Here is a 23316-nt window from a genome sequence, read left to right as displayed (position 1 = left end):
CTTTAATTATATATTCGGTGATGTTCAAGGGGTGGACCTCCAAGAGGTGGAGGTATGATGCGTGGTGGTCGTGGCAGTGGTCCCGGTGGTGGTATGAGAGGTGGACCGCCTGGAATGAGAGGCAGAGGAGGTCCTCCTGGCAGAGGAGGACACGGCGGACATTTCCCTCCAGGGTAGGTTATACATACGAACGTCGCTTAGGTGTATTATTTTATTGAATTCTTGGTGACAAATTATGCAATTCATCTTGGAATTACAGAGGTCCCCCAGAACCAGGAATGTCTGGTGGTCCAGGTGGCAGCGGGCCTCCGGGCCCACCAGGAATGGGAGGACCTCCACGCGGTGGCAGCAGAGGCGGTGGAAGCAGCGGTTTCCGTGGCAGAGGAAGGGGTGATTTCTCAAGAGGAGATAGTCGTAGAGGTAGTAGTAATTTCCGAGGGCGAGGAGGAATGGACAGAGGCAGTCGAGGGGGATCTAGGTATGATTTGTAATTTCCAGTACGGTAGAACTTCACTTTCTACGCTCTTATGTGAATATCCAAAGCATAGAGAAACACAGTTTTGTTATACATTAGTCATAAAGTATCGTGAAATTATTTAAAAGTAAATTAATCTCTTCCTCGATGAAACAAACATAATTGTTTCTTAAATCGCATTGTAAATTTTAGGGGTGGATCGGGAAGAGGTGGTCTAGGAGGTAGAGGAGGATTCGGAGATCGTGGAAGCAGGGGTGGCAGTGGACGCGGTGGTCCATCGAAACGAGGAGGAGGTCCACCAGGTTCTAGTGGACCTTCTAAGAGACCAAGGTTCGATCAGCCATCTTCTCAGCCTGCGAATGGTTATGCAACTCAACCACCTAGGTACACTCCTTCGTTTTGAATCAGAATTCATTCACGTGTGATTTGAAATTAAAATTTTACTCGTCGAATGTTACAGTCAAGGTGGCTACGGAGGAGGTACCAGTAACGCGTACGGTGGAAGTCAACAACAGCCGCAGCAACAGCAAGCAGTGGGATATGGTGGAGGCTATGGTTCACAAAATTACACTCAGTCATCGTATCAAGGTTATGAAAGTTACCAACAGCCTCCAGATTATGGCCAAACAGCGGTTAGTTGATTTGCACGAGCTATGTGTAATGTGATGAATTATTTGGTACTAACAAAAGATGTTGTCTTTGTCCAGGGCTATGCACCATCGGCAGCAGCTGATAATAGGTATGGCGGAGCTCCTACCGTTCCAGCTACAGGAGCTTTCAGTACTGGCGATCCTTATAGTTATGGCAAAGCACCACCATCAGGTTGGTATAGAGAAGAAGTAGAAAATTTTTGGAAAGCATTAGAGTCGAATGAAATAACCATACATATAACTAGAAATTTTTCAGTTCATAGATTTTTCTGGTCTACGTTATATACTTTGTTTGTTTGAATTACCTTCCATTAAAAGATCAGTAAAAGTCATTCGTTATGTTTCCAGATTACTCGAATCAGGATGGTGTATACGGCAAACAGGATTACGGTAAGTACAGTTCACAATCCAACAGGCATTATTAAATGTTGAGAGGCTATTTCTTCTTACATGTAAGATGTTAGGATCGATATTAATGATACGTGTCAGGGAAACGGTTCGTAGTATAACGAGAGAAAAATACTTGGAAAACCAAGAACACAGTTTGGTCGAGAATTTCTCGTTCTCACGAAACAGATGCAAAAGACAGAAGTTTTAATGTTGAATGCAGAAGTTACAGTATTAGCGCAGGTTTATTTTTAATATATTTTTCGATACTGCAAGAATACATGTATGTAGAAAAAGAGTGTCCCTATAATAAAAGGATACAGATATTCTCGTTAAAAGCAGATTTAATTGATTTGAAGACATACTTGTATTGAATCTAAAGAAGCTTATAAACGGAACACAGTGTTTGAATTGCATGACAATATAATCATATTCACGAAAAAAAAAAAAGTAAACTTAATGATACGTCCCAAAACAGAGGGAAGTGACATATACGTAGCTAATTCAATTTTCTGTGACAATTAATGTGTGTATATAAGTAATAGAGTTTAATACAGAATCAAATAACAAAGTTATGCCTAGAAAATGATTGAACGGAGGAGCTCTATGGTTGTTCACAGGTGGCAGTGCTGGTTACCAAAACGCCCAGTCTCAGCGACGTTATTAAATTACACATTCAACTATTTAATTTTATACATTAGATATCCAGACTTTTTTCCAAATTTAAAGAAACAAAAAATATATACATATATATATATTATATATCATTCCTGGCGCGTGAAAAGTTGGACAAATGTCATTTGTCATTAAGTATGTGTACAAGTATTTTATATATATATAATAATAATTAAACGTAGAATGGTTTTTACTATAGAGGAGAAGAGAGAAGGAAGAGAGAGCATGATCCATTATGATGAGGTCTTTTATGTTTTCTATCTTTGTCACGCGCATGGAAAAAAGATTTAATTTAATATTGCGCGTAAGAGCGTAAAATGATCATTTATGATTATGATTAAAAAGTATAAATGACAAGAGCGTTTTATACTTGACTAGCAACATAGCATCTCTACTTTGTCATGTTCGGCTAAATAACTTCGTTTAGGATTAAGTTTAGTTGGTGTACAGTCGAGCTAATTTGCGATTGTGAAATAATTAATATTAAATCGTAAACACATAAATATAAATATATATATATATACACACCACGTACACGTATATAATTGTCTGCATTGTAACAGTAAGGACAATGATATTTACACTATTTGTAAAGTCGTTAAACAGTCAATCATTGTGAACACAGCTCAATTACCGCTAAATACGGATTCTAGGTATATAGAGTAAAAACGAAAACAAATAATGTCATATGTTCTGTATAAAAAAAAGAAAGAAGAAGAAGAGAAAGTAATTGTATTTCGTGGTGTATTTCGTTTACGTATTAACATATACGAATCAAGAGAATCTAACATGTATCAAATCATAACACTGTTCATATTTGTGCGTTCATTAGTGCGATTATTACATTGACTACATTTTCTCTGCAAATTAACAATATAACGATACAATAAATCAGTCTTATTGTTGCGATTATTTTCATTTCGTGTCTTTCAATTATGGAGGAACAATTTTGGCGTGGAATTGTGTGTAACGCTCTGCTTAGAAGTGACAAGTGGTAAATGTGTTTGTTGGAATCATGAGCATTGAATTAAATGTTTTAGGATGTTCGAAGAGTATTTCAATATGCTGATACGTATTGGTAGAAATGTCACACTGGCAGAGACAATCGTAAGATAAATTCTTTAGAAATTTATCAGCAGTAGATACTCGTATTATAATTGAGAAAAGCATCGTATAGAACAATTGTCCAAAGAATGTGCTGCATGACTAGTTAAATTAAATTTGTCCCAGCCAATTGTGTACATTGAAAGTACAGGTACCACTTCTGTGTAGGACAAGCAATGAAATCTTCTATTTCCATTAATTATATCAGTAACTATGAAATCAATCGAACTGTACTTGAAAGTCTCATTGTCGCATGATGTCATCAACATAGTAATAGTAAATTGACTTAGTATTGTAAGTGATAGTCTAACAAATTGAAATGAAAACGAACATTGAAACAAAGAACCATAAAAAAACAAAACTCATTACTTTTTCATATTCTTATTTCTCCTCACCTTCAACATGAAAGATCACAAACTTATGATCACTAGGCAAAGAGATATTGATTAAACCAGCAACTGCCATGGGAAACCAGAATGATCCCAACTTTACAAGAACATAACATTTATATAAGCGAAAATGTAGGTATGAGCTTTTATTAAGACGCAATACTTGATCTTTCTCAGAATGAATCGTTTTTTGTATACTCTTAAATGAAAAAAAAAAAAAACAAACAAAGCCATAAACAGGATCTGTTCATTTTTTATTTGTTGTACATATATATATAGTTTGTTTGAAGCATAATTTTTTAATCAGAGTGCAATTGTTTGTCGACCATAACCATATCCATTGGTGAAGAATTTTAGGTATATGAAAAATTTGACGAAAACTAAGTTTATTTCACAGGCGTAGCAACAACCTGAGATACTTAGGGAACACAATGAAAGAAAGAGAGTGAATACCTTCCCTCCGTTACCAGCAAGGAGATACCGAATCTGATAATCATACAATAATATATGAATAAATGACGACTGATATGATAAAGTTATTATTGACCAATGGCACAGGTACCGCACAAATTTAAATGAAATCTAGAAAATGTTATTTCTTCTTTTAGAGTATCATAGTACTTTCATTAATTAGAATATGTATCTTTATTTAATTTCCTAAAGAACTGACCAGTACTGAATAGTATTTGATCTTTTTTATGATGCACCCAATTTTTTTAATTGAAAACATTGTCACGATTCTTTTCTGTGTAAATAATGCTTATCAGTGAAATCTAATTCTCTTACCAAGTTATTGTGTACAAAAAATTCAGTCAAGTTTCCTTATATATACATACATATACGTATATATACATATATACATATATATATAAAAATTATATATATATATTGAGCTGAAAAACACACGTTTAAAAGACAGAAAAGCGATCAGTTTTTAATAAACATGGAAAAGCATGCAAGAAAGTTAACGAACTAAAAATCTATGCTAACATGTATTATGCTCACAATATATTTAAACAAAAAACAAAAATATAAAAAAAAAACAAATGCCCGTGTAAACCTCAACCCAAGCTCAGGTGAGTAAATATAAATCTATCCGTTTCTTAATAAAACAACAACCTATCAACTTATAGCAAAGCAAATGTTAGCAAAGATAAGTGCTACATAAATCTGCATCTATCGAGTGTAAAGTGGAGTCATTTATATATATATATACATGCGTAGACAGGGATTGTGATGCGATATTACTCTAGTAGGGACTTAGTCGAATTTTCGTGATATTTTTCATTAACGAATGCAATGAACGAGAGAGCATCCCTTCGTTGAAACTGAACCGCTTTATACGCGCGATACCTGCAGTATTGTATACCGCAACGGTAACAATGAAGAAATCATTGAAAGAGATACCATTTGGAATTTTCTTAAGAAAACGTTGTTTCGCAAAAGCAATCGTGAACTTGTTGCCAGGACAATAAGAAAAATAGGGAAGGAAATATATACTGAACATCTACGAAAAGAAATTTAAGAAATAACGAACAAAAGTATATAACGTGTGATTCAAGTATTGTTTATAAGCGAACATATTAGACAATAGGTATAAAGTATCCGTAAGATCTTGTTGCTCCTGTTATTTGTTACTCTTTTTTTTTCTCTAACTCTCTGTTATTCATTTCTCTAGGTTGATAACATCTGTACTGTCATGCACGGTGGCACTACCTAAGTTTGAGCTGAGCAGCATCTGCCACATGACTGGCATCGACGTTGCTTTTCAAGAGGAGTCAAGTGTCCTTTGCATTTCCAAGGAAAATGTTGTCAAAAGGTACTCTAGTTGTACTTCGTATTTAAAAAGACTAATTTTAGAAAACCAGTTCAGTATCGACCGCGGTACAATCTATAAGAGAACGTACTTTTCTTTTAAAACGAATAGTAGAACTTATACAGATAAGCGTACAGGTTTTCAGACGTTCGAATTCATAAAGTCCGTGAAGTTTCTTTGTTTTTTTTTCTTATTTATATTTTATCTTCGTTTTAACACTAGACGTAATAAATGTTGTAAACAATGCAAACAATGTACAAAGTAAAAGGTATAAAAACGCAATAACTTGCATTAATCTTACTGACTCTCCTTAAAACTAAACATCACATATTCAAGTTTAGTTTAAAATTAAAATACTAAACGTACAAAGGTCTAATGTTATTGCAAATTCCATTGGTTCCTCGCGGAATCGTGGTTTCATTGATACAATGCTAAATACCCGTCTAAATTATTTACAATCCAACATTGTTCCTTTGTACACTCCTCATCTGTTATGCAATCTCAACGAAACTGTACATAGAATGTATACTTAGTCTAAAAAAAAAGTTGAAAAAAATAATTGTACGCCTACATGCGAATGATGGTTCTTTGAATCACTTTATCGTTAAGCTTATAACTAAAAATAAATGCATCTAACATTTCCAAGTGGGGTACGGGATCGCAATTAGGAACCATCCCTCTGCGATTGTTCATGGCACAATGTCTTTCATAAATTTGTACTATGTGTCGCTCTACCGCAGACGTTGTCTGCGAATGTTATCGGACAAAAGTACAAGTTGTATATAACTGTGTCCCTCTCGCATATTTATTAATCTGAAAAATATAAAAATCTGTGCAGTAGAAAATTCATAAATATCCACATATGAGTACGAATTAAGAATGAATTAAATAGTTTCAATAATTTCATCAAACGAATATATTTTGTAACTTTCAAGTTTCATGCATGAGCATATAAAAGTTGAAGTTAACTGATTACTTAATTTTATTCACCACTTTCAGTGCAAAATAAAGTAAACCAACAAGATGCTAATATACTGATACGTGACTTCAAAGTTACGTGAGCCTACAGAGGGTTAAGAGAAACAATGTTCACCTCTTACCTGTTTTTCTCTTGTTGTTGTATGTGAACCCTATCACCCCTCTGTAAGGGTGTAATGACACTTGTATAACACGAAACTTCTGTGGCTGACGTGGAAGATGCTGTAGAACACTTTACCAGCTTCTTCGTTGTGGATTCACCCTCTGAACTCAGTAGTATCCAATACGAATAATTTGTTGGTTCACCGAAATAAAATATCTATAAAAAAGTGAAGATTCGCAAATATACAAGTGTGATTCATATACATTACGTAATTCAATTTAGATAAAAGTATAAACAAATATGTTTACATACCTGAGCAGAGATCATGTACAGACCAGTGGCAGTAACTTCTATAGACTTCTTGTCCTCAACTAAATGGAATTTGTTCAAACTATACAAAGTATTGTTCTTGCTACTTTTCACCCAGGGACCGATATAAACTAAAGAAAGCAATTACACCAGTGAAACATACATTACTAACTTAAACAGTATATTCTGCATGTATATACCTGTATCCGTAACGTGCTGCTCAGGGATTGCACCAACAAATGTTGCCACCAATGGTCCTGAATAACAAAAAAGAAATAGTATTTGAAACTTAACCTATCGATTGTGTCATAATGTAGTAATACTAAAGAACAATGAAAGAGGCAATTCTATAATGGACAATTCTCTGCACTGTGCCGTTATTTCTTGTTATTAAGCTTACTCTTAAAAATTAAGATAATCAAACGCAATTACATGAAATCTGATACTGTCCAGAAACATGTACAGACATTCCTACTGGTTTAGACACATGCCTACAATGCTTAGCCAACAATAATTTAGGTTCTAGAGAACAATTGGAAAAGCGACATGAAAGATGGATTGCCAAAAATGGAAAACGTGTAACGGAGGGAATACATGCTAACTAAATAATACTAGATACCCAATCGCCTGCGACTGCGCTTGGGCCGCCTTTTGTTCTTTCCCCGTTTTTTACCTCTTCCCTCGTCTCGCCGAGACCTTCCGGAACGAGGCTCTCTCCTTACAACGAAATCGTCATTGTCATAGTCATCGTCAGTACTGTTGTTGCAACCGGTCGTGGCGACGCCACTCAAATCTATTTGCCTTTTCGACAAGTTCCCTTTGTTTACCGTTAGCGCCGCTCTTTCAATGCGTGAATTTATCTCGTCATTCTCCAGGTTCATTAACGAATTTCGATTCATTGTTTCACTCTCGTTGCTCGTACCATTCTCGTGTAACGGGTGTTCGTTCTCCGAGCTTTTCGCGAAATTCGAGTATCGGATTAGCCCGTCGTAACCGTAAGAGGTACTGTTGGCTCCGTTATGGATACCATCGAATATTTCGATGGCTCTGGAGATCGTCGAGGCGCTGTCGAGGAGCCGTTTAACGTCGTGTATGCTTCCATACTCGAGGAATCTGTCGGACCGGTGGGTCCACGCTCGGTTCAAACTTCTGTTCAATCTGTCGTACTTGGACATCAGTACCAGCAGGTTCACGTTCATGGACTGCATCTGAAAAAATATTTATTTACAATAAATGGTAACTTGTCACGCGAGGTGGATTTTGATGAACATTTCACGAGCTGGGAAATGGAATTTTATTTACTGTTTCAATCGTTTTAACCCTTAGCTCCCCAGATTGTTTTGTAATCTATCAGCAACTGCAACTAATTTTTATAGCGTTCCTAGCGAAAATGAGAAATGCTATAACATGTCTTAGATCTTTTATTGTCTTTCTTAGTGCAAAATTTGAATGTGTGAAAAATCGAATAATTTTAGGGTGGTTTCTTTAAGACTTATTGAAATATTTAATATTATAATTGGTGTAATATTGGAGCCTTAATAGATTAAAAACAATAAGTGATTGGGAATTCGCTGTTCAGTTGTAACGGAAGTGACCCTCAATTCACGCGGGAATCCGTTCCACGTGGGTTCGTTTTACGCGAACGAGAATCGTGTAAATGGAGCCCGTCGGTATAAGAGAAAACGAAGTATCCAAGAGAAAAGCTGGTATAAATTTTAGAAATTCATATTTATTTTATATAGACTAACGAAAGAAATAATAATAATGACATGGTAGAAAACAAAAGTATATTTTATTCACTGCTACTAAATTCAGATCGCGTAAAAACTAGATAGGGTTCCAATTTACCGCGTAAAAAGAGTATCAAAGCTGAGAAAGAAATCATAGGCCAAGAGGTAAACACGTTGAATGCCGCGCTATTTCACAACAAAATACATTAAACGGAAAAAATGGAAAAAATGAATAAGAATGGAATATTGAGACATTCGATTGAATACCATTATTATTATTGCACGTCCATCTAGTTGACTATCACCACATCAGGCAGCATTATTTATAATATAAAAATATTTCCAAATAATCATCGTTTCATTCATTGAATTATACTAATTCCATTCAACAGTTAATCTCATCCCATTCACTTTCTTTGTGTGCTGTACGTTACCTGCACTTGCAAGGCGCGCACTTCTTTCCTCAGGTGGGACAGCACGACAGCGAACGCGATTACCAGCAAGAAAAGAACGACGGTGCGCGATCTTTGGAACATCTTTGATTTCGTCACGTTCGACACGGTCACGTTCATGTCGACGTTCAGCTCGATGAAGTTCGTCGAGCTTTTCTCGAGCTGACCCGTCCGGGGATCGGTATCGCCTCGGCCTCGTTCCATTTTAATTTTCGTGTCCATCCGAAACCGCTTGGTCAACTGCCCGGACCAGTTTCAACAATTATATCACATCGACGAACACCCTGGAACACACAGTATTTCTTTCACCATTTTATTCGTCCTCCTTTGTTATCCTTCGTCATAGTCAATTTCCATCGGTAAATAAATATAATCAACGATCGACGAGAACGTTATCGATCGTTGATAAACCAGTCGATAACTGATTTTTCTAACGGTCCCGTTTGACGTGTACGTGCGTCAGAGATTGGGTAAAAAATAAAAGAACAAGATTTGTTGTACACCTGAGAGACTCGAAGGCTTACTGAGGCGGGCTGAGAACGGGAAATGCGTATAAAGACTCGATTCGTCATGACCCTTGAATTCGCTGACTGGTTTGCGAATGCACGCATACATGCATCATTGTAATAAACAAAAAACTGTAACACCTTATCTTGAATAAAGTGTAACGTTGCTGTGCTTGTGATTTAACAGAACCAGTCGAAATGACTGGTTTCGATTTTTTTGTTTCTATTATTGATATCTTAACCGTTTTGATGCTAAACAACTTTTGTGGATATTTACCAAAAATGAGGAAGTGATGAGTATGCAAAAAGAATTAATAAGAGCATCTAATGAGATCACAAATATTGTGTTATTACAAAGAAATATAAAAAAATAACAACATTGGAAATAATCTATTGTTACAATTTTTAGAGGAATTGCATATTAATCGTGTTAAATCCTCGGTAGTTCTAGTGTTAAAAATATAATTATGAAATATAATTAAATGCAATAGTATAGCTAGAATATAATTAAATATAATACTATAACTAAAACATAATTAAAAATATCAATTATCAATCGAACGAAATTTCTAACTTATGAAAAAGAATAAGTAATTTCTACTTTCTATTGTTAAACAGAGGAAGTCTTTAGATTAGTATACTCATTGAGATACGAGAACATTGATAAACTACTAAATAGAAGAAACAATGAGTTGTTTTGAAAGATTTATGAATGAAAAGTCCCGTTGTTCAGTAACTCAAGCAGGTTATACACAGAATTCGTAAACCTAACATTTCCTACAACAGTGTCCAATATTATAATCTTTCCAATCGTCGCAATAACATTCTACTTAAACATTTCTAAATATTTCTAAATTCAGACAAAGTGCACAGAATGCAAAGAATTTTAGACAATGACACCATTCAGCCTTACATGGAATTTAACCTGTTCAATATTCTCTAAAGATTCATCAACCACGTTTCTAAGTGTACCCAGAGTCCCTTCTGTTTTTCAGTCTTTTCAGTGTTCAGCTCAAAGGAATCTCCCAAATTCGCGAACGAGTTAGAGTGTTTGTGAATTGTGAAACATCTTGCTTACCTGAGTGACATATCTTGGTTCTCCACCGGAAGTACTTGCTGTGAAGCAACAGGTAAGGGAGAACCGACGTACGGGTCGATTGTCTTCTCGGCTGTTCGCAGCGTCGCCGTAGAGACTCACATTCTACGGGTCCGAATGTAGCCGTTCCGGACCATCTTTTGTTTACTCAAGGCAATACGCGGGCCAAGCGTTACGAAGCCTCGCGACGGGTCTACGCGACGGGTCCACTCGACCGGTTTGGCGGCTCTTCGTTACGAGCGCTGCCAACATTCGCCTGACAAGAAACTATAATTGCCGCCTCTCTTGCTCCTTCGCGCTGGCCGATGGTTCTTCTTCTGGTCGCACGCAGGATGGAAAAACGTTGCCGATAATTCCATGGGAATCCGGGGAACTAACTCAACTGAAAAAAAGTCGTATGGTTATTTATGTTTATGTCTAATGACAGTTTGCTCAGAAATTTATTTAATTATATCGAAATAAATGGAACCTCGTTGCGGTGTTCGATGATCTTGCAGGGATCGGTATTTGAAAATTCACAAAATCCAGTGAATTCAACTGAAAAAAGTCATCTGGTTATTTATATCTTCTAATGACACCTAACGTCTACTCACAAATTTATTTAATTATACCTCGTTGCCGGTGTTCAATGATCTTTCAGGGATCAATACTTGAATATTCACAAAATCCAGTGAACCCAACTGAAAAAAAAATCATCTGGTTATTTATCCTTATATCTTCTAACGTTTGCTCACCAATTTATTTAATTATACCTCGTTGCCGGTGTTCAATGATCTTGCAAGGATCGGTATTTGAATATTCACAAAATCCAGTGAACTCAACTGAAAAAAAAAGTCATCTGGTTATTTATGATTATATCTTTCAACGACGCCTAAAAATAAAAATAAAATAAATGAAACCTTGTTCCCGGTGTTGAATGATCTCGCAAGAATCGGTATTTGAAGATCTTCCCACTCAACAGGTTAACGCTTCTCGTCCGGAAATCGAATCGCTTCTGTCGCAAACTCGATGATTTCTGTCGTGAAAGAAGGTTTATAAACTTTCACGATAAGTTATCTGCGTCTATCTGCACGGAGTCTTTCTATTCGCAAGGGAAGACGTAGCAGATGACCAGGGTGATAAGATAACAGTGCCTACTTACTCGGGGAATCCATTGGATTTACCGGGAACGTTGAGATCGAATATCCCGGAGCAACGGGAATCTTTTCGGTCCTTGGATCCCCGTTCGAAACTCGTTTCCCGAGCCGTCTCTGATCCTTGCGTTACGTAAAATTGACCTGGATCCTCCCGGTTGTACGTTAGAGGATTGGGACACGTTGACCGTTACGGTGGTCGAAATTTACGGTGATCGCAGGTGCTTCCAAAATTCTTGAAAACAATGGCACTAGGGAAACTAACGTTGAATTAAATTATTCGATAAATAAGTAAGTAAATAATAGTGTAACTCAGGAAATTTCATAGCAAGCCATTGGTAATTAACCCTTTACACTAATCCGTCAATCAGAGATATTGAGATAACATTGTTCCTCGATGCACGTGTGATTGGCGAGATAGTTTCACAAAAATATCGTCTTTATCTCGACAGGAAGTGTTCAAGGTTTCTAGTGGATAACTTGTGAAGACACTGAGCGCAAAGGGTTTGTTTATGTTTTTAAAGGGGCAGTTTGAAATTTGAATATTTCACAGTATTTACGCACGTAAACGAAATAGCAAGAATATTGTAATAAATATTAGAAAAATATTATAATATTATAATATATATATTATATAATTTATGTAATCATATACATATATTATACATATAACTATAAATGCTATCAAATTATAAATGCTCTGCTAATTTACATACATATTAATGCAATATAACTACAGTACATATATATAGTAGTTATATGTAATTTCATATAGTTATATTGTATTTTATTAACATATATATATATATATATGTTACACAGGGGGCATAATAATTCTAGAAAAGCTTAGTTGAGGCGTGCCACAGAAAAAAATGAAAAGCACCGAGTTAAATAAACATTCCAGACAACGAATCCTCAGACTTCTAAAGGAACATTGTCCCACCGATACGGTACGTTCAATTCGTCCCGACAAATGCAATGCCTTCTTGAAGCGGACTCGGGTCGGCAGCGTGCCCGACCGGTTACATATTTACACGCTTAACAGTTTCGTGTTTTTAGGCTTGCTCGCACGGCTGCTTCCCAGAACGCTACACTTGATTTTCCAGTAATGGTTTCTGTCCGAGGATCGGGTTGCCATTGTCGAATGCCCTGTCGCATGCCGTGGCACGCTGACTCGCTATTCGTAACTCGTTCATTTTCATGTTCCATAGAACCAGGTGCTAATAACTGCGATTCCATTTACTCGAATGGAATGTAAATGGCGGGATGAAAACCGAGAACGGGCAGCATGGAACGGTCCCCTAAGCAGGCCGTCTTCTCTGTAACCTTCGGTCAATTTCATCGCTATATTTAGCCGCAAAAGTTTCCGACTGCTCATCGATTCGGCGGCGCATCGTTCGATGTCTCTGCATTCGTGGTACCACGTGTCGCGCATCTACAAATCCTTCTTCCTTCTTATCTTATTGGGGTGGCGGTTGTTTAACCCCTTGCTGAACAATACGAGACTCGTGAGAAAGATCTGAAACGAAAATTAACAAAGATAAATAAACATGAAATTCTTCTCTGTAACTGATGAGTGATTGATAATTAATTCGTGATACCACGTATTGCGTATCTACAAATCTTTCTTCCTTATCTCATTAGCAGGGTGGTAATTATTTAAACCCTTGCTAAACAATACGAGACTCGTGAGAAAGATCTGAAATGGGAATTGATAAAGATAAATTGGAATGAGATACTATTGTTTTGTTATCAATTATTATATTTTAAAATGAACATGGGCGTAGAATAATATGAAATTCTTTTTTATACCTGCTGAGTGATTGATAACTAAATAATTGTTGCAAAAGAAATCATAAGGCAAGAGGTCAAAGTACAGCCAGTTGTAATAATCATTTGCACACGGAAGAAAACAATTGCACTGGTTAGCGTATGTGTAACGCGATGCGTCGCCGGAAGTTGGATATCGTTCATCCTTCAACGTTGAGAGCTATTTACGTGTATTGCGGTTAACTTCGTATCTGAAATGAAGAAATCGTCTTTAACATATCTCCTTGTTCTACAATGTCGTGTTAGGCTGCCGGTGAAGATTTTAAATAGAATTTAATAAATATTACTTTCTTATTATTAATTTAAAAATTTCTGAATAAACATGGACATAGAATGAGTATATAAGTGTCTTCTATTTATAGTGAATTATAAACAATAAAATATCTTTATCAAAACCAATTGAGAAACTAATAATAGAACAAGAGGTGAAATCTTCAATTAAATAGTATTTTCTTATCATTAAATGCCATAATTCTGAGTAAACATGGACATAGAATGAGTTATAATTGTCCTCTATTTATAGTTAATCATAAACAATAAAATATGTTTATTGAACTCAATTGAGAAATTAATCATAGGACAGAAGGTCAAAGCTTCTATTAAATGTTATTCTCTTATTATTAATTGCAATAATTCCAAGTAAACATGGACACAGAATGAATATTCAATTGTCCTCTTTTATAATGAATTATAAACAACAAACTATCTTTATTATCCCAATTAAGAAACTAATCATTAGAAGGTCAAATCTATTCTATAAGTATCTAAGGGTTCTTCCAAGGATTCCCAAACTCAACGGAAATCGTTACCTACAAGCGGTCTTTAGATTTGCTCGCCTGGTACGTCGAACGCAGGAAAGCCGTCGAAGGAATAAGCGGGCGGAACGAACGAAATACGGAGAAAGAACGGGCGAGGTAATTGCCAGCGAGCTCCCACTCGTTGAGCCAGTAAATTGATCCAGATCAGAAATTTTCGTCTTCCTACGCAAGGCGTGTCAATTGCACGGTTCAAAGCACGTGTGTCGCGATCGTCGTGCGGTGACTAATTACGATTGTAATTGCGGAATTCCTGATAACGTCTTGCGAAAGATTACACAGTCAACGTTCGCAAACTATTTCGACGAACTAATAATCCCGATTAATCTCAACTACGGAAAATACCAAGAATATAATAATTATCATACAAATACAAATATAAATAAATAAAGATACGATGATTATACTACCTCTGTTTGCATGTACATATATCAAATATGCAAATCATTTTTTTTTCCTATTTTTTTTTCAATTTCATTCATCCAGGATGAATAACATAACAATATAAATTCAAATATAAATAAATAAAGACATACGACAATTATACAACCTCTGTTTGCATATAGACATATCAAACACGCAAATCATTTTTTTTTCCATTTTTTTTCCATTTCATTCATCCAGGATGCATAACATTTTAAGGTTAGATTATCAGCAACGGTTCCTCTTCAGCTTGTTGTACGACACTTCGTAATAATTTGATTGAACCGTTACGTTTCGCTATTGTAAGCACCCTGAAAGCGTAATAAAGATCAGGACGACACGTTGCCAGAGCGTAGACTCTAGAGGAATGCTAAACTATCATTTCTGAAGCTGTTGTTCGCGACCTGAAGTTGGTTTCCGCATCTAAAAATACTTACCGATACTTAGAAGCATTATAAATATTTTACAAAACGTGGAGACATAAATTTATGTATACTTATGGAAAAGGGAATTCCAATCATGTTTTGTTATATGTGTATCATGAGATAACGATCGGTAGTACGAAAATATTTGATGAACTTCGCGCTAATTATTACAGAAAATCGACTCTTTACCGGTTCTTTCTATTATCGATCTAGACCAGTGCTTCCCAACGTGGGGTCGACTCTCCATGGGGGGCAATTTGAGTTTTAAGGGGGGCAATTTAAAATTTGAAATATCATTGCGTATATTACACAGTATTTTGTGAAAATCTACAGTATTCTACCTAAAATAGCAAAAATATTACAATATAATATTAAAAATTACATACATATTACATATGGAGTCACAAAAATTTAAAAAATACTTAAATACGACATGCCACAAAAAATCGTTGGGAAACACTGATCCAGAGCAATAATCGTACTACGAAGCGATCCCGAAAATGAAGCTGCGATCTATCGATAACTTCCTCTCGAGATAACCTTCACGGAAGCGAAGATTCGGTCACGCTTCTCGGAGGAATCCGTCGGGGCGTTCTCACGGCCGCAACAGTTCCAGGAGCGAGTCGTGTATCAAATTCGCTGCGGCCCGAAAGAATTCGGAATCGGAGATGTTTCCCGGACCGTCGGCAGCGTTCATGATAGAATTCCGTGTCGTTGCAGCCTTTCCTGGAACAGGCGTGCGCTCCGCGGCAAATACGGCCGATAGTGGGCGTTCGAACGTCTTTGTCACGTATGCACGAAATAAAAATTACACTCTCTGTTCGCAAGTATGTACGTATTGAGCTCGTGTCCAATTAACTCTGCTGGAAAATGCAAATCGCGTGGCCGATCGAATTCGATTACAGCCACTTTTACGAAGAGAAATTTTTCCTTATTACAGGTCACGTGGTCCTTTAACCGTTTGCACTCGGAAGTTTGTTACTGGAAATATTTAAATTTTTTTGCACTCGGAAGTTTTTTACTGAAAATATTTCAGACTTTTTTACGTTCGGAAATTTTTTACTGGAAATATTTAAATTTTTTTGCACTCGGAAGTTTTTTACTGGAAATGTTTTACGAAAAGAAATTGTTCCTTATTTCAGGTCACGTGATCCGTTAATACGTTGACTGTCACAGTGGTCACTAATGACCGGAGCTTCCAAATGACTTGAAAACAATTATACCTCGTGAGATAACTGGCATCCAAGAAAAATGTTCAACAGCGTAAATAAATTGATAACAATGTAACTTTATAATCGTAGTAGCAAATAATTGATAATCATTTTTTTTATCTTCGTCATAAAAGAAAAAATGACACATAAAAGGCTGAAGTTTTCTGTGGCAGTCAACGTGTTAACCGTTTGCACTCGAAAGTTTCCTATTGGAAATATTTCAGATTTTTTTAAGAGACGAAGACGATATTGGTTCAAGATAACTCGAAGGAAATCACAAGTACGTTGATAAACAAAGCTATTTTATTCGAGTACGCCTAATCCTCGATTTACGCGGGAAATCGTTGCACGTGGGTTCGTTTTACGCGAACGAAAATCGCGTAAATGGAGTCTGTCGGTACAAGAGAAAAAATACTGAAGAGAAAAGCTGATAGAAGTTTTAGAAATTCATATTTATTTGACATAGCTTAACAAAACAAATAATAATAATAATAATAATGGCAGTTTGGAAAAGAAAAGTATATTTTATTCGGCTCTGGCACTAAAAGGGTTAAGCAACAGAGGTGTTTTATTTAACTATTTCACATATCAATGCAAGATTTAATCTAAAATATTAAATATTCCACTTTATAGTTTTTCCAATGTCCAGTCCAATGGTGACAGAGTCATCCGAGTGCAGAGTCAACTTAACCCCTATTTAAATTGCGCAGATCTCAAGAATGAAGCATGGAGAAAAGGTTGTTGACATTATCTATTATATCCGACTAACCGGTACCGATATGGCATTGACGTTGAGATGTGGGTTGCGTAGGAAGGATTCCATCGAAACTGCGAGCAGCGTTGATGGATGTGGGATATCGTACCGGTTAAGCATCCGAGAGACGAAGAACGTGAGAGAGAGAGGGGAAGCTGCTCGATGGATCACTGATCTACGCCACCCAGGCCCACGGGCGAAGGAGCTGCAGCAATAAACTCGAACGTGTTCCATACGTCTGACTCAGTGCGCTCGAGTCTTTCGGGCAAGTTGGTCGCTTTTTTCTTGGCCGCTCTCTCGAGCTTGCAGGCTCCGCGCGTCGGGATAATATTTCGGATCCTTCGGTTCGCGACGGCCCACGTGGTAATACAACCAGCACAATCGCTTCGCCGCGCGTGCACGAAGCGCACGGTTTCCTAAAATTAACTGCGCCGATAAGTTCTCGAAAGCATGCTTCTCGTTCTATACATCTGCACCTTCCGTTTCGCTAAACGCGTGTTTATCTCTTTCTAGCTTCGCCGGGTTAACCTATAAACATTTCTATTGCAACATCCATCCGGTGATAGTTCACTGAAGAGAGGAGGCAGAAGAAAACCGAAAAAAAGTCAAGAGGTAGCAACACTGGATGAAAGGAACTTTGAGATATGGCAAGCAGACTGCAGCTGAAGACAGTAGAAAAATAGACACCTATACAAATTTCTATTGGAACATCCATCTAGTGATAGTTCACTGAAAAAGAGAAGGCAGAAGAAAACTGAATAAGAAAGTCCAGAGGTAGCAACACTGGATGAAAGGAACTTTGAGATATGGCAAGCGGACTGTAGCTGGAGACAAAGTAGAAAAATAGACACCTATAAAAATTTCTATCATCGACAACATCCACTCATATTTCACTGAAAAAGAGACAAGGCAGAAACCCGAATAATAAAGTCGGTAGAAGCACTGGGTGAAAGGAACTGCGCCACGGCAAGCAGACTGCCGGAGACAAAGGCGTGGAAGGGTTATAGGCCGCGGGGTCCGAAGGGGCGGAGGGCGAAAGGGTCGAATTTTCGACATCCTCGCCGGCGGTGGTAGCCCGCGATGAGAAAACCCACCGGACAGGTTTTAAAGAGAGCCACGTCCAGGACGCAGGACGTTTAACGTCTTGATTCCCCGGCCGGGAAGCTACAAGCTCGCACGGACGCGCGCTCGCTCGGTACGGCTAGTCCCTGTACCCTCCCGCGGAGCCGTCGATACTCTCAGCGTCCGGGCTGGACCATGTCGGCGCCCGTTTCATGGCAGTGAACCCGGCGGAGGAGAAAGCGCGAGCATGCCGAGCTCGTTATCGCGGCGCTTTCAGTGATTGTGCCGTCGCGGCGGGCCGCTGGCCGCCGACGAGGAGAGAGACGCGGGAGCGTTGGATGACATCGCCGGACCGCTCCGCGCGGAGACGTCGACGCGCCAGTTGACGGGAGTCCGGTAGCCGTGCGTCTCTGCCGCGGACACCGCCGGTACAAGCGAGCCATTCATACCAGCGGAAAGTTCCCGGTGCGTCTTTAAATAGCCGCCGCGGCTGGAAACGCGCGCAGAAAAAGAAGAAGCCCGCTCGGGACTCGGCCCTTGGACGCTGTATGCGCGCTTTCCGTGGCCGCACGCGCGAAACTCGTGCATGGGTCCGTTTAATCGCCCCACGGCCTCTCAGAAGCGTGCAAGGGACGTGACGTGAACCGTGAGCTTAAATTAGCCGCACCGGTGGAAGCTGGAAAGCGTCTCTACAGCCTGGGTCAGGACGGACCCGGGCACTGATTTGGAAGGCGGTTGGAGATTGAGTCTGGAATTGGTCTAGCTGTCGGCCATAACTGTAAGCTTGAATTAGCTGGCACCGGTGGAAGCTTGGTTTCTACAGTCTGGGTCAGGACAGACCCGAGCACCTGTGGCAACTGGAAGGTAGTTGGAGGTTGAGTCTGGAATTGGTTGCCTCTAGCTGTCGGCAGGATGACCTCCGTGTTACCGGAAGTGGAGACGAAGGTCGCCAAGCTGAAGCAGAAGCTGAAGAACGACGTCCGCGGTAAGGAGGAGAGCCGCTCGTTCCTGAGCTTCTCCAGGGAGAACCTGAGCATCTCGCAGTCGGAGCTCGAGCAGGGCTTGAACAAACAATGCTCAAGGCCGCATAGGAACACTGTGCTGAGCGTGATCGCGTTGGTCGTCGCTGTCCTCTGTCTCGGCCTGGAGACCTGGAAGCTTCGGTGCTCAGCGGTGAACGCGAGGGAGATCGAGGAGCTGAAGCGGGACGTGGAGAGCCTCAAGCACCGGATCCTCGAGGAGAATCTCTGGGACGCGCTGAAAGCTTTCGAGGGACAGGTGAGGTTCATGGTGACTGACAGGAGTATATTGTTCGGCGGACAATGTTTAACACCGGGACTACCGGATCAGTTGAAATGACTTATTTCTGATCTCTGTTACAATTACTGGAAAGGTATAGATACTTGATTAGTAATACTTGTTCTTTAATAACAAAGGTAAATGATATTGAAAATAATTATTAATGGCTTAATACTCCAAGTGATCGGTAGTTCTAGTATTAACAGGCTCATCATTACGTAATATATCAGTGAATTGCATAATTAAGTAGAGATTCGAATCATCACATATAGGTCATCGAAGAGATTAATCTGGAGGAATGTTGATCCCGGTGTTCCTCCAGCTGTGTTCTGAAAAACCGACAGATAAGGACGCTGCAGAGATAACGCAGGAATCGGAACCGATGTCCCCGTTTCGACATTTCATTATAGTAAAAAAATCGTAACTCCGCCGATTAGAATGAAGCGCTGATCGATCAGTTCTCGCTGTCCGCCTGTTTACTCGTGCCGATAAGTCGATGATTATTCATTGATTCAGGCCTGGGTACCAGGAAAACCGTCGAGGAATCGACGGCGGTCGTTAGATCGAAGTAAAGCGATCTCGGATACCGATATTAATTACACGCGTTGACGCGCATCTCGAATAACATCGCTGGAAACCGGGTTATCAAGTGTGGGGCGCGCGAGACGAGAGGTCGGAGATAAAGCGATCAGGGAGCACGTGTTTCGCCACCGATTCACTGGTTTGGAATCGGATCTGTCGCTGGAGGGACGCGTCCCGGTCGGTTCATGAATGTAACAGAAACAGTCGCAGGAATCCCCGGGATTCTTAATCCTTAGTAGTTTCGAGTCAGACTCGACATTCTATTTTATTGCAACTTCTATTTGTTTTAAGAATTTTTTCTATATTTATTTGTGGTATCACAATTGTACCATTTAAAGGTAACGTTTCAATGACTGCCAAATATTCTTGAGTAAATAAATAGAGGTGTCATGAACCTCAAAGTTCATCCTTTGTACTCCAGAAGTTTTAAGAGTTAAGTGTTTGAGACTATTTAGGACTAAGTAGGGGACTATTTACAGAAGTAATTCTGTATAATAAAATGTTCTTCAAATCCCTGTTTGTTTAGGATCATTGTTTTAACATGGGATTATTTGAAATTCCTCAAATAAGGTTCTTGTTTACAAAATAGACTTCTTCAAAACTCATTGAATGGGTTCAATGGAAGATAATGGAGGATGTTGTAGTTACTGTCCTTTTTAAGTGGTCACCCAAGTGTTAAGTGTTTGAGACTATTTACAGAAGTAATTCTGTGTAATAAAATGTTCTTCAAATCCCTGTTTGTTTAGGATCATTGTTTTAAAATGGGATTATTTGAACCTATATACATATATAGTTATATATAACTATAACTATACATATAACTATATATGTATATATATAGTTCATACTTTAACACTTTAAACTTTAAACTTTAACATAACTTTAACATAAGTAGTTCATTACTTCAATATTTCAGATCATCAGACAATAAACAACCATATTATTCAAACGTCTATTTCCATTATTGCGCAGCTATACACCGGAGGGTCGCGTGACGAGGACGACGATGCCGGAGAGGCGGACATCGACAACGCCGACTACGACTCTGCCTACGACGACAACTTCTCTCACGACTACTCCAACTACTACGCATCCCCTGCTCCGTCTTACGGCGCCAGACCCTCCGATTTCCCGGACTACTCGTCGACCATCGCGCCAGTTCCATCCCCGCCGTCTCCGCCAAGCGCTGACAAAGCCATGATGGACCTCCTATCGGCGCCCTCTCTGCGCAAGGCCGAGGTCAAACACGGCCAAGCGTCGAAGAAGAATGACAGGGACGGTAGCCACAAGAATGACAAGGATCATCGCGCGGAGGACGAGAGGAAGACTCTTGAAGAGAAGCTGAAGAACACCACCAAGCAGAAGAGGCATGCTCCAGGTAGCAGAAGCGAGGACTCAGCAGAACGGAGAGGCTCGCTGAAGAAACGGTCCATTGGCGACCATGAGGTCCATTCTAGGAGGCTGGTGCTGAAGGACGAGTACCAAGACCATACCAGGAGGACGATGCCGACTAGCCCTGATGACAGTTTGAAAGACAGGTCAGCTGCGGACAGACAGGACACGTGAGTTTGCTGGCTTCGTTGCTGTGTATAGGTTATGAAGTACTTGTTGCCTTGTCTTGTGAACGTAGTAACTACTTTGTATTTCCCATGTGTTGCGAAGCCTTGGTATGCTAAGCCTCAGTGTACTAAGGCATACTAGTATGCTAAGCTTCAGTGTACTAAGACACACTAGATGCTAAGCCTCAGTGTACTAAGACACACTAGATGCTAAGCCTCAGTGTACTAAGGTATACTAGTATGCTAAGGCCCAGTATGCTAAGCCTCAGTGTACTAAGGTATACTAGTATGCTAAGCCCCAGTATACTAAGCTTTAGTGTACTAAGGTATACTAATGTATAATAGTATACCAAGCCTCACTATACTAAGCCTTAGTGTACTAAGGTATACTAATGTATACTAGTATACTAAGCCTCAGTGTACTAAGCCTTAGTGTACTAAGGTATACTAATGTACACTAGTATACTAAGCCTTAGTATACCAAGGCATACCAGTACACTAAGCCTTCGCATACCAATGTCCTACAAACAAGCAACTAACTTCTGTCCTCTTCCAGATCCGTCGAAGTCAGAGGCAGACACCCACCTAAAAAGTACACTCACCACACCCTGGACACCGGTAGCGTCCCATCGCTTGAAGTAAGCGAGCCGAACGTCCACGGGGAGCATCGTCAGCCGAAGAAGTCCGCTCGCCGGCTGAAGAAGAACCTACCGGTGTCCAAGCGGATCTACGCCGCGCATTATAGCGCCGACAGGGAGCTGCCGGGCGTCAGCGAGTGCAACCACAGGTGCGGGAGGCACTGCAACACCTCTGACACTGGCCACTGTCACAGGGACAGGATATTCACCGCGTGGCGAGCCACCGAGTGGGTGGACGAGCTCATGGGGCAGCACTTCACCATGCAGAACGACGGCAGCCTGATAATCAACCACGACGGACTGTACCTGGTCTACGCGCAGATCCACTACGTGGACACGGTTCACGAGGCAGGCTTCAATCTAGAAGTCAACGACCGCATCATCTTGAAGTGCACGGTGGGTGAATCTGTTCTTCAGCAACAGAGTCATTCTTCATGGGAATGACGCATATGATGGTTTTTAGGTGTCGAAGTCGGGCCAGAAGATCGACCAGACCTGCTTCTCCGCTCAAGTGACGCCTCTCAAGCAGAACGACTCCTTAGCCCTGAAGGAGACCGGCGAGTCGCCGCGCGGCGCCGTGCTCGAGGCCATCGACAGCTTCTTTGGAGTGGTCAGGCTCGGGGATATAAAAACCCTGTCGAAACGCTACTCGTCCCAGTAACGCGCCGCCGATCCAGCTGGACCGTTTTTGTCGAATCAGCCGCCGAGTGGCTCGAGTGTAATTTATTGCGACGTCTGCGAATCAGAGTTCCCAGACAGTGCCATCAGTGTAAATAATTCTTTTGTATTCCCACGCCGGGTAATTTTACAACGCGCTTGGTCCTCCGCGATGAGAGCTCGCGGGAGTGAGAGTTTTGGTAAACGATTTTGTAGTGGCCGGAACCAGAAATAAACGTTGCGTCGCAGGAACCAGAT

At 39.6% G+C, this 23316-nt stretch overlaps 3 protein-coding genes and 1 long non-coding RNA gene across 10 annotated transcripts in view; 2 read left to right on the top strand and 2 right to left on the bottom strand.

Annotated features, from left to right (window-relative positions):
• LOC116428302 (uncharacterized) overlaps nt 1–5781 on the top strand; it is a 31755-nt gene extending 25974 nt beyond the window's left edge. For 2 of the 4 annotated variants that reach the window (XM_076366873.1, XM_076366872.1), the window contains exons 3-9: nt 30–173; nt 260–478; nt 668–859; nt 936–1107; nt 1183–1297; nt 1474–1515; nt 2133–3099. In XM_076366873.1, the coding sequence (XP_076222988.1) occupies nt 30–173; nt 260–478; nt 668–859; nt 936–1107; nt 1183–1297; nt 1474–1515; nt 2133–2179 (931 nt within the window). In that variant the 3' untranslated portion in view covers nt 2180–3099. Of the gene's footprint in view, nt 1–29; nt 174–259; nt 479–667; nt 860–935; nt 1108–1182; nt 1298–1473; nt 1516–2132; nt 3100–5358 lie in introns of those variants that run through there. The other 2 variants (XM_076366874.1, XM_076366875.1) reach the window with 2 other exon arrangements.
• LOC116428363 (uncharacterized) lies at nt 4375–10802 on the bottom strand. 2 transcript variants are annotated; one of them, XM_031979940.2, is made up of 7 exons: nt 10653–10802; nt 9051–9352; nt 7506–8094; nt 7087–7143; nt 6890–7017; nt 6597–6793; nt 4375–6309 (listed from the first exon to the last, which is right to left on the bottom strand). In XM_031979940.2, exons 2-7 carry the CDS (start codon nt 9288–9290, stop codon nt 6228–6230), a joined length of 1293 nt encoding a protein of 430 aa, XP_031835800.1. In that variant the 5' UTR covers nt 9291–9352; nt 10653–10802; the 3' UTR covers nt 4375–6227. The 2 variants fall into 2 exon arrangements, with proteins under 2 accessions (XP_031835800.1, XP_031835802.1); XM_031979942.2 differs by having other exon boundaries at nt 7560–8094.
• Nucleotides 10803–10902: 100 nt separating this feature from the next.
• Nucleotides 10903–11824, bottom strand: LOC143174452 (uncharacterized). The gene is made up of 6 exons (XR_012998418.1): nt 11812–11824; nt 11570–11616; nt 11423–11491; nt 11282–11350; nt 11140–11207; nt 10903–11052 (listed from the first exon to the last, which is right to left on the bottom strand). It is a non-coding gene; the product is annotated as an uncharacterized LOC143174452 (long non-coding RNA).
• A 5521-nt stretch (nt 11825–17345) lies between these two features.
• egr (TNF superfamily member 12 eiger) lies at nt 17346–23313 on the top strand. Of its 3 annotated transcripts, none has more exons than XM_076366854.1 (5): nt 17357–17526; nt 17775–19601; nt 21177–21766; nt 22320–22797; nt 22865–23313. In XM_076366854.1, the coding sequence occupies exons 2-5, from the start codon at nt 19236–19238 to the stop codon at nt 23060–23062; spliced, it is 1632 nt and encodes a 543-aa protein (XP_076222969.1). In that variant the 5' UTR covers nt 17357–17526; nt 17775–19235; the 3' UTR covers nt 23063–23313. The 3 variants fall into 3 exon arrangements, with proteins under 3 accessions (XP_031835798.1, XP_076222969.1, XP_031835797.1); XM_031979937.2 differs by having other exon boundaries at nt 17360–17624; XM_031979938.2 differs by having other exon boundaries at nt 17346–19601; nt 21177–21742.
• The last annotated feature ends 3 nt before the right edge of the window (nt 23314–23316 follow it).

Source organism: Nomia melanderi, chromosome 4 (assembly GCF_051020985.1).
Source record: "Nomia melanderi isolate GNS246 chromosome 4, iyNomMela1, whole genome shotgun sequence".
Taxonomy (NCBI): domain Eukaryota; kingdom Metazoa; phylum Arthropoda; class Insecta; order Hymenoptera; family Halictidae; genus Nomia; species Nomia melanderi.
This window is presented reverse-complemented; position numbering and strand designations above follow the sequence as displayed.

Bases quoted from the DNA above. Each gene is read 5' to 3' on its own strand.
- LOC116428363 (XM_031979940.2), bottom strand. From the start codon at position 9,290: ATGGACACGAAAATTAAAATGGAACGAGGCCGAGGCGATACCGATCCC. The intron at 6,794-6,889 runs GTATGTAAACAT...ACTTTTTTATAG, and splicing joins TGTACATGATCTCTGCTCAG to ATATTTTATTTCGGTGAACC. The intron at 6,310-6,596 runs GTAAGAGGTGAA...TATATTTTTCAG, and splicing joins CAACAACAAGAGAAAAACAG to ATTAATAAATATGCGAGAGG.
- egr (XM_076366854.1), top strand. From the start codon at position 19,236: ATGACCTCCGTGTTACCGGAAGTGGAGACGAAGGTCGCCAAGCTGAAG. The intron at 19,602-21,176 runs GTGAGGTTCATG...ATTATTGCGCAG, and splicing joins TGAAAGCTTTCGAGGGACAG to CTATACACCGGAGGGTCGCG. The intron at 22,798-22,864 runs GTGGGTGAATCT...GATGGTTTTTAG, and splicing joins GCATCATCTTGAAGTGCACG to GTGTCGAAGTCGGGCCAGAA.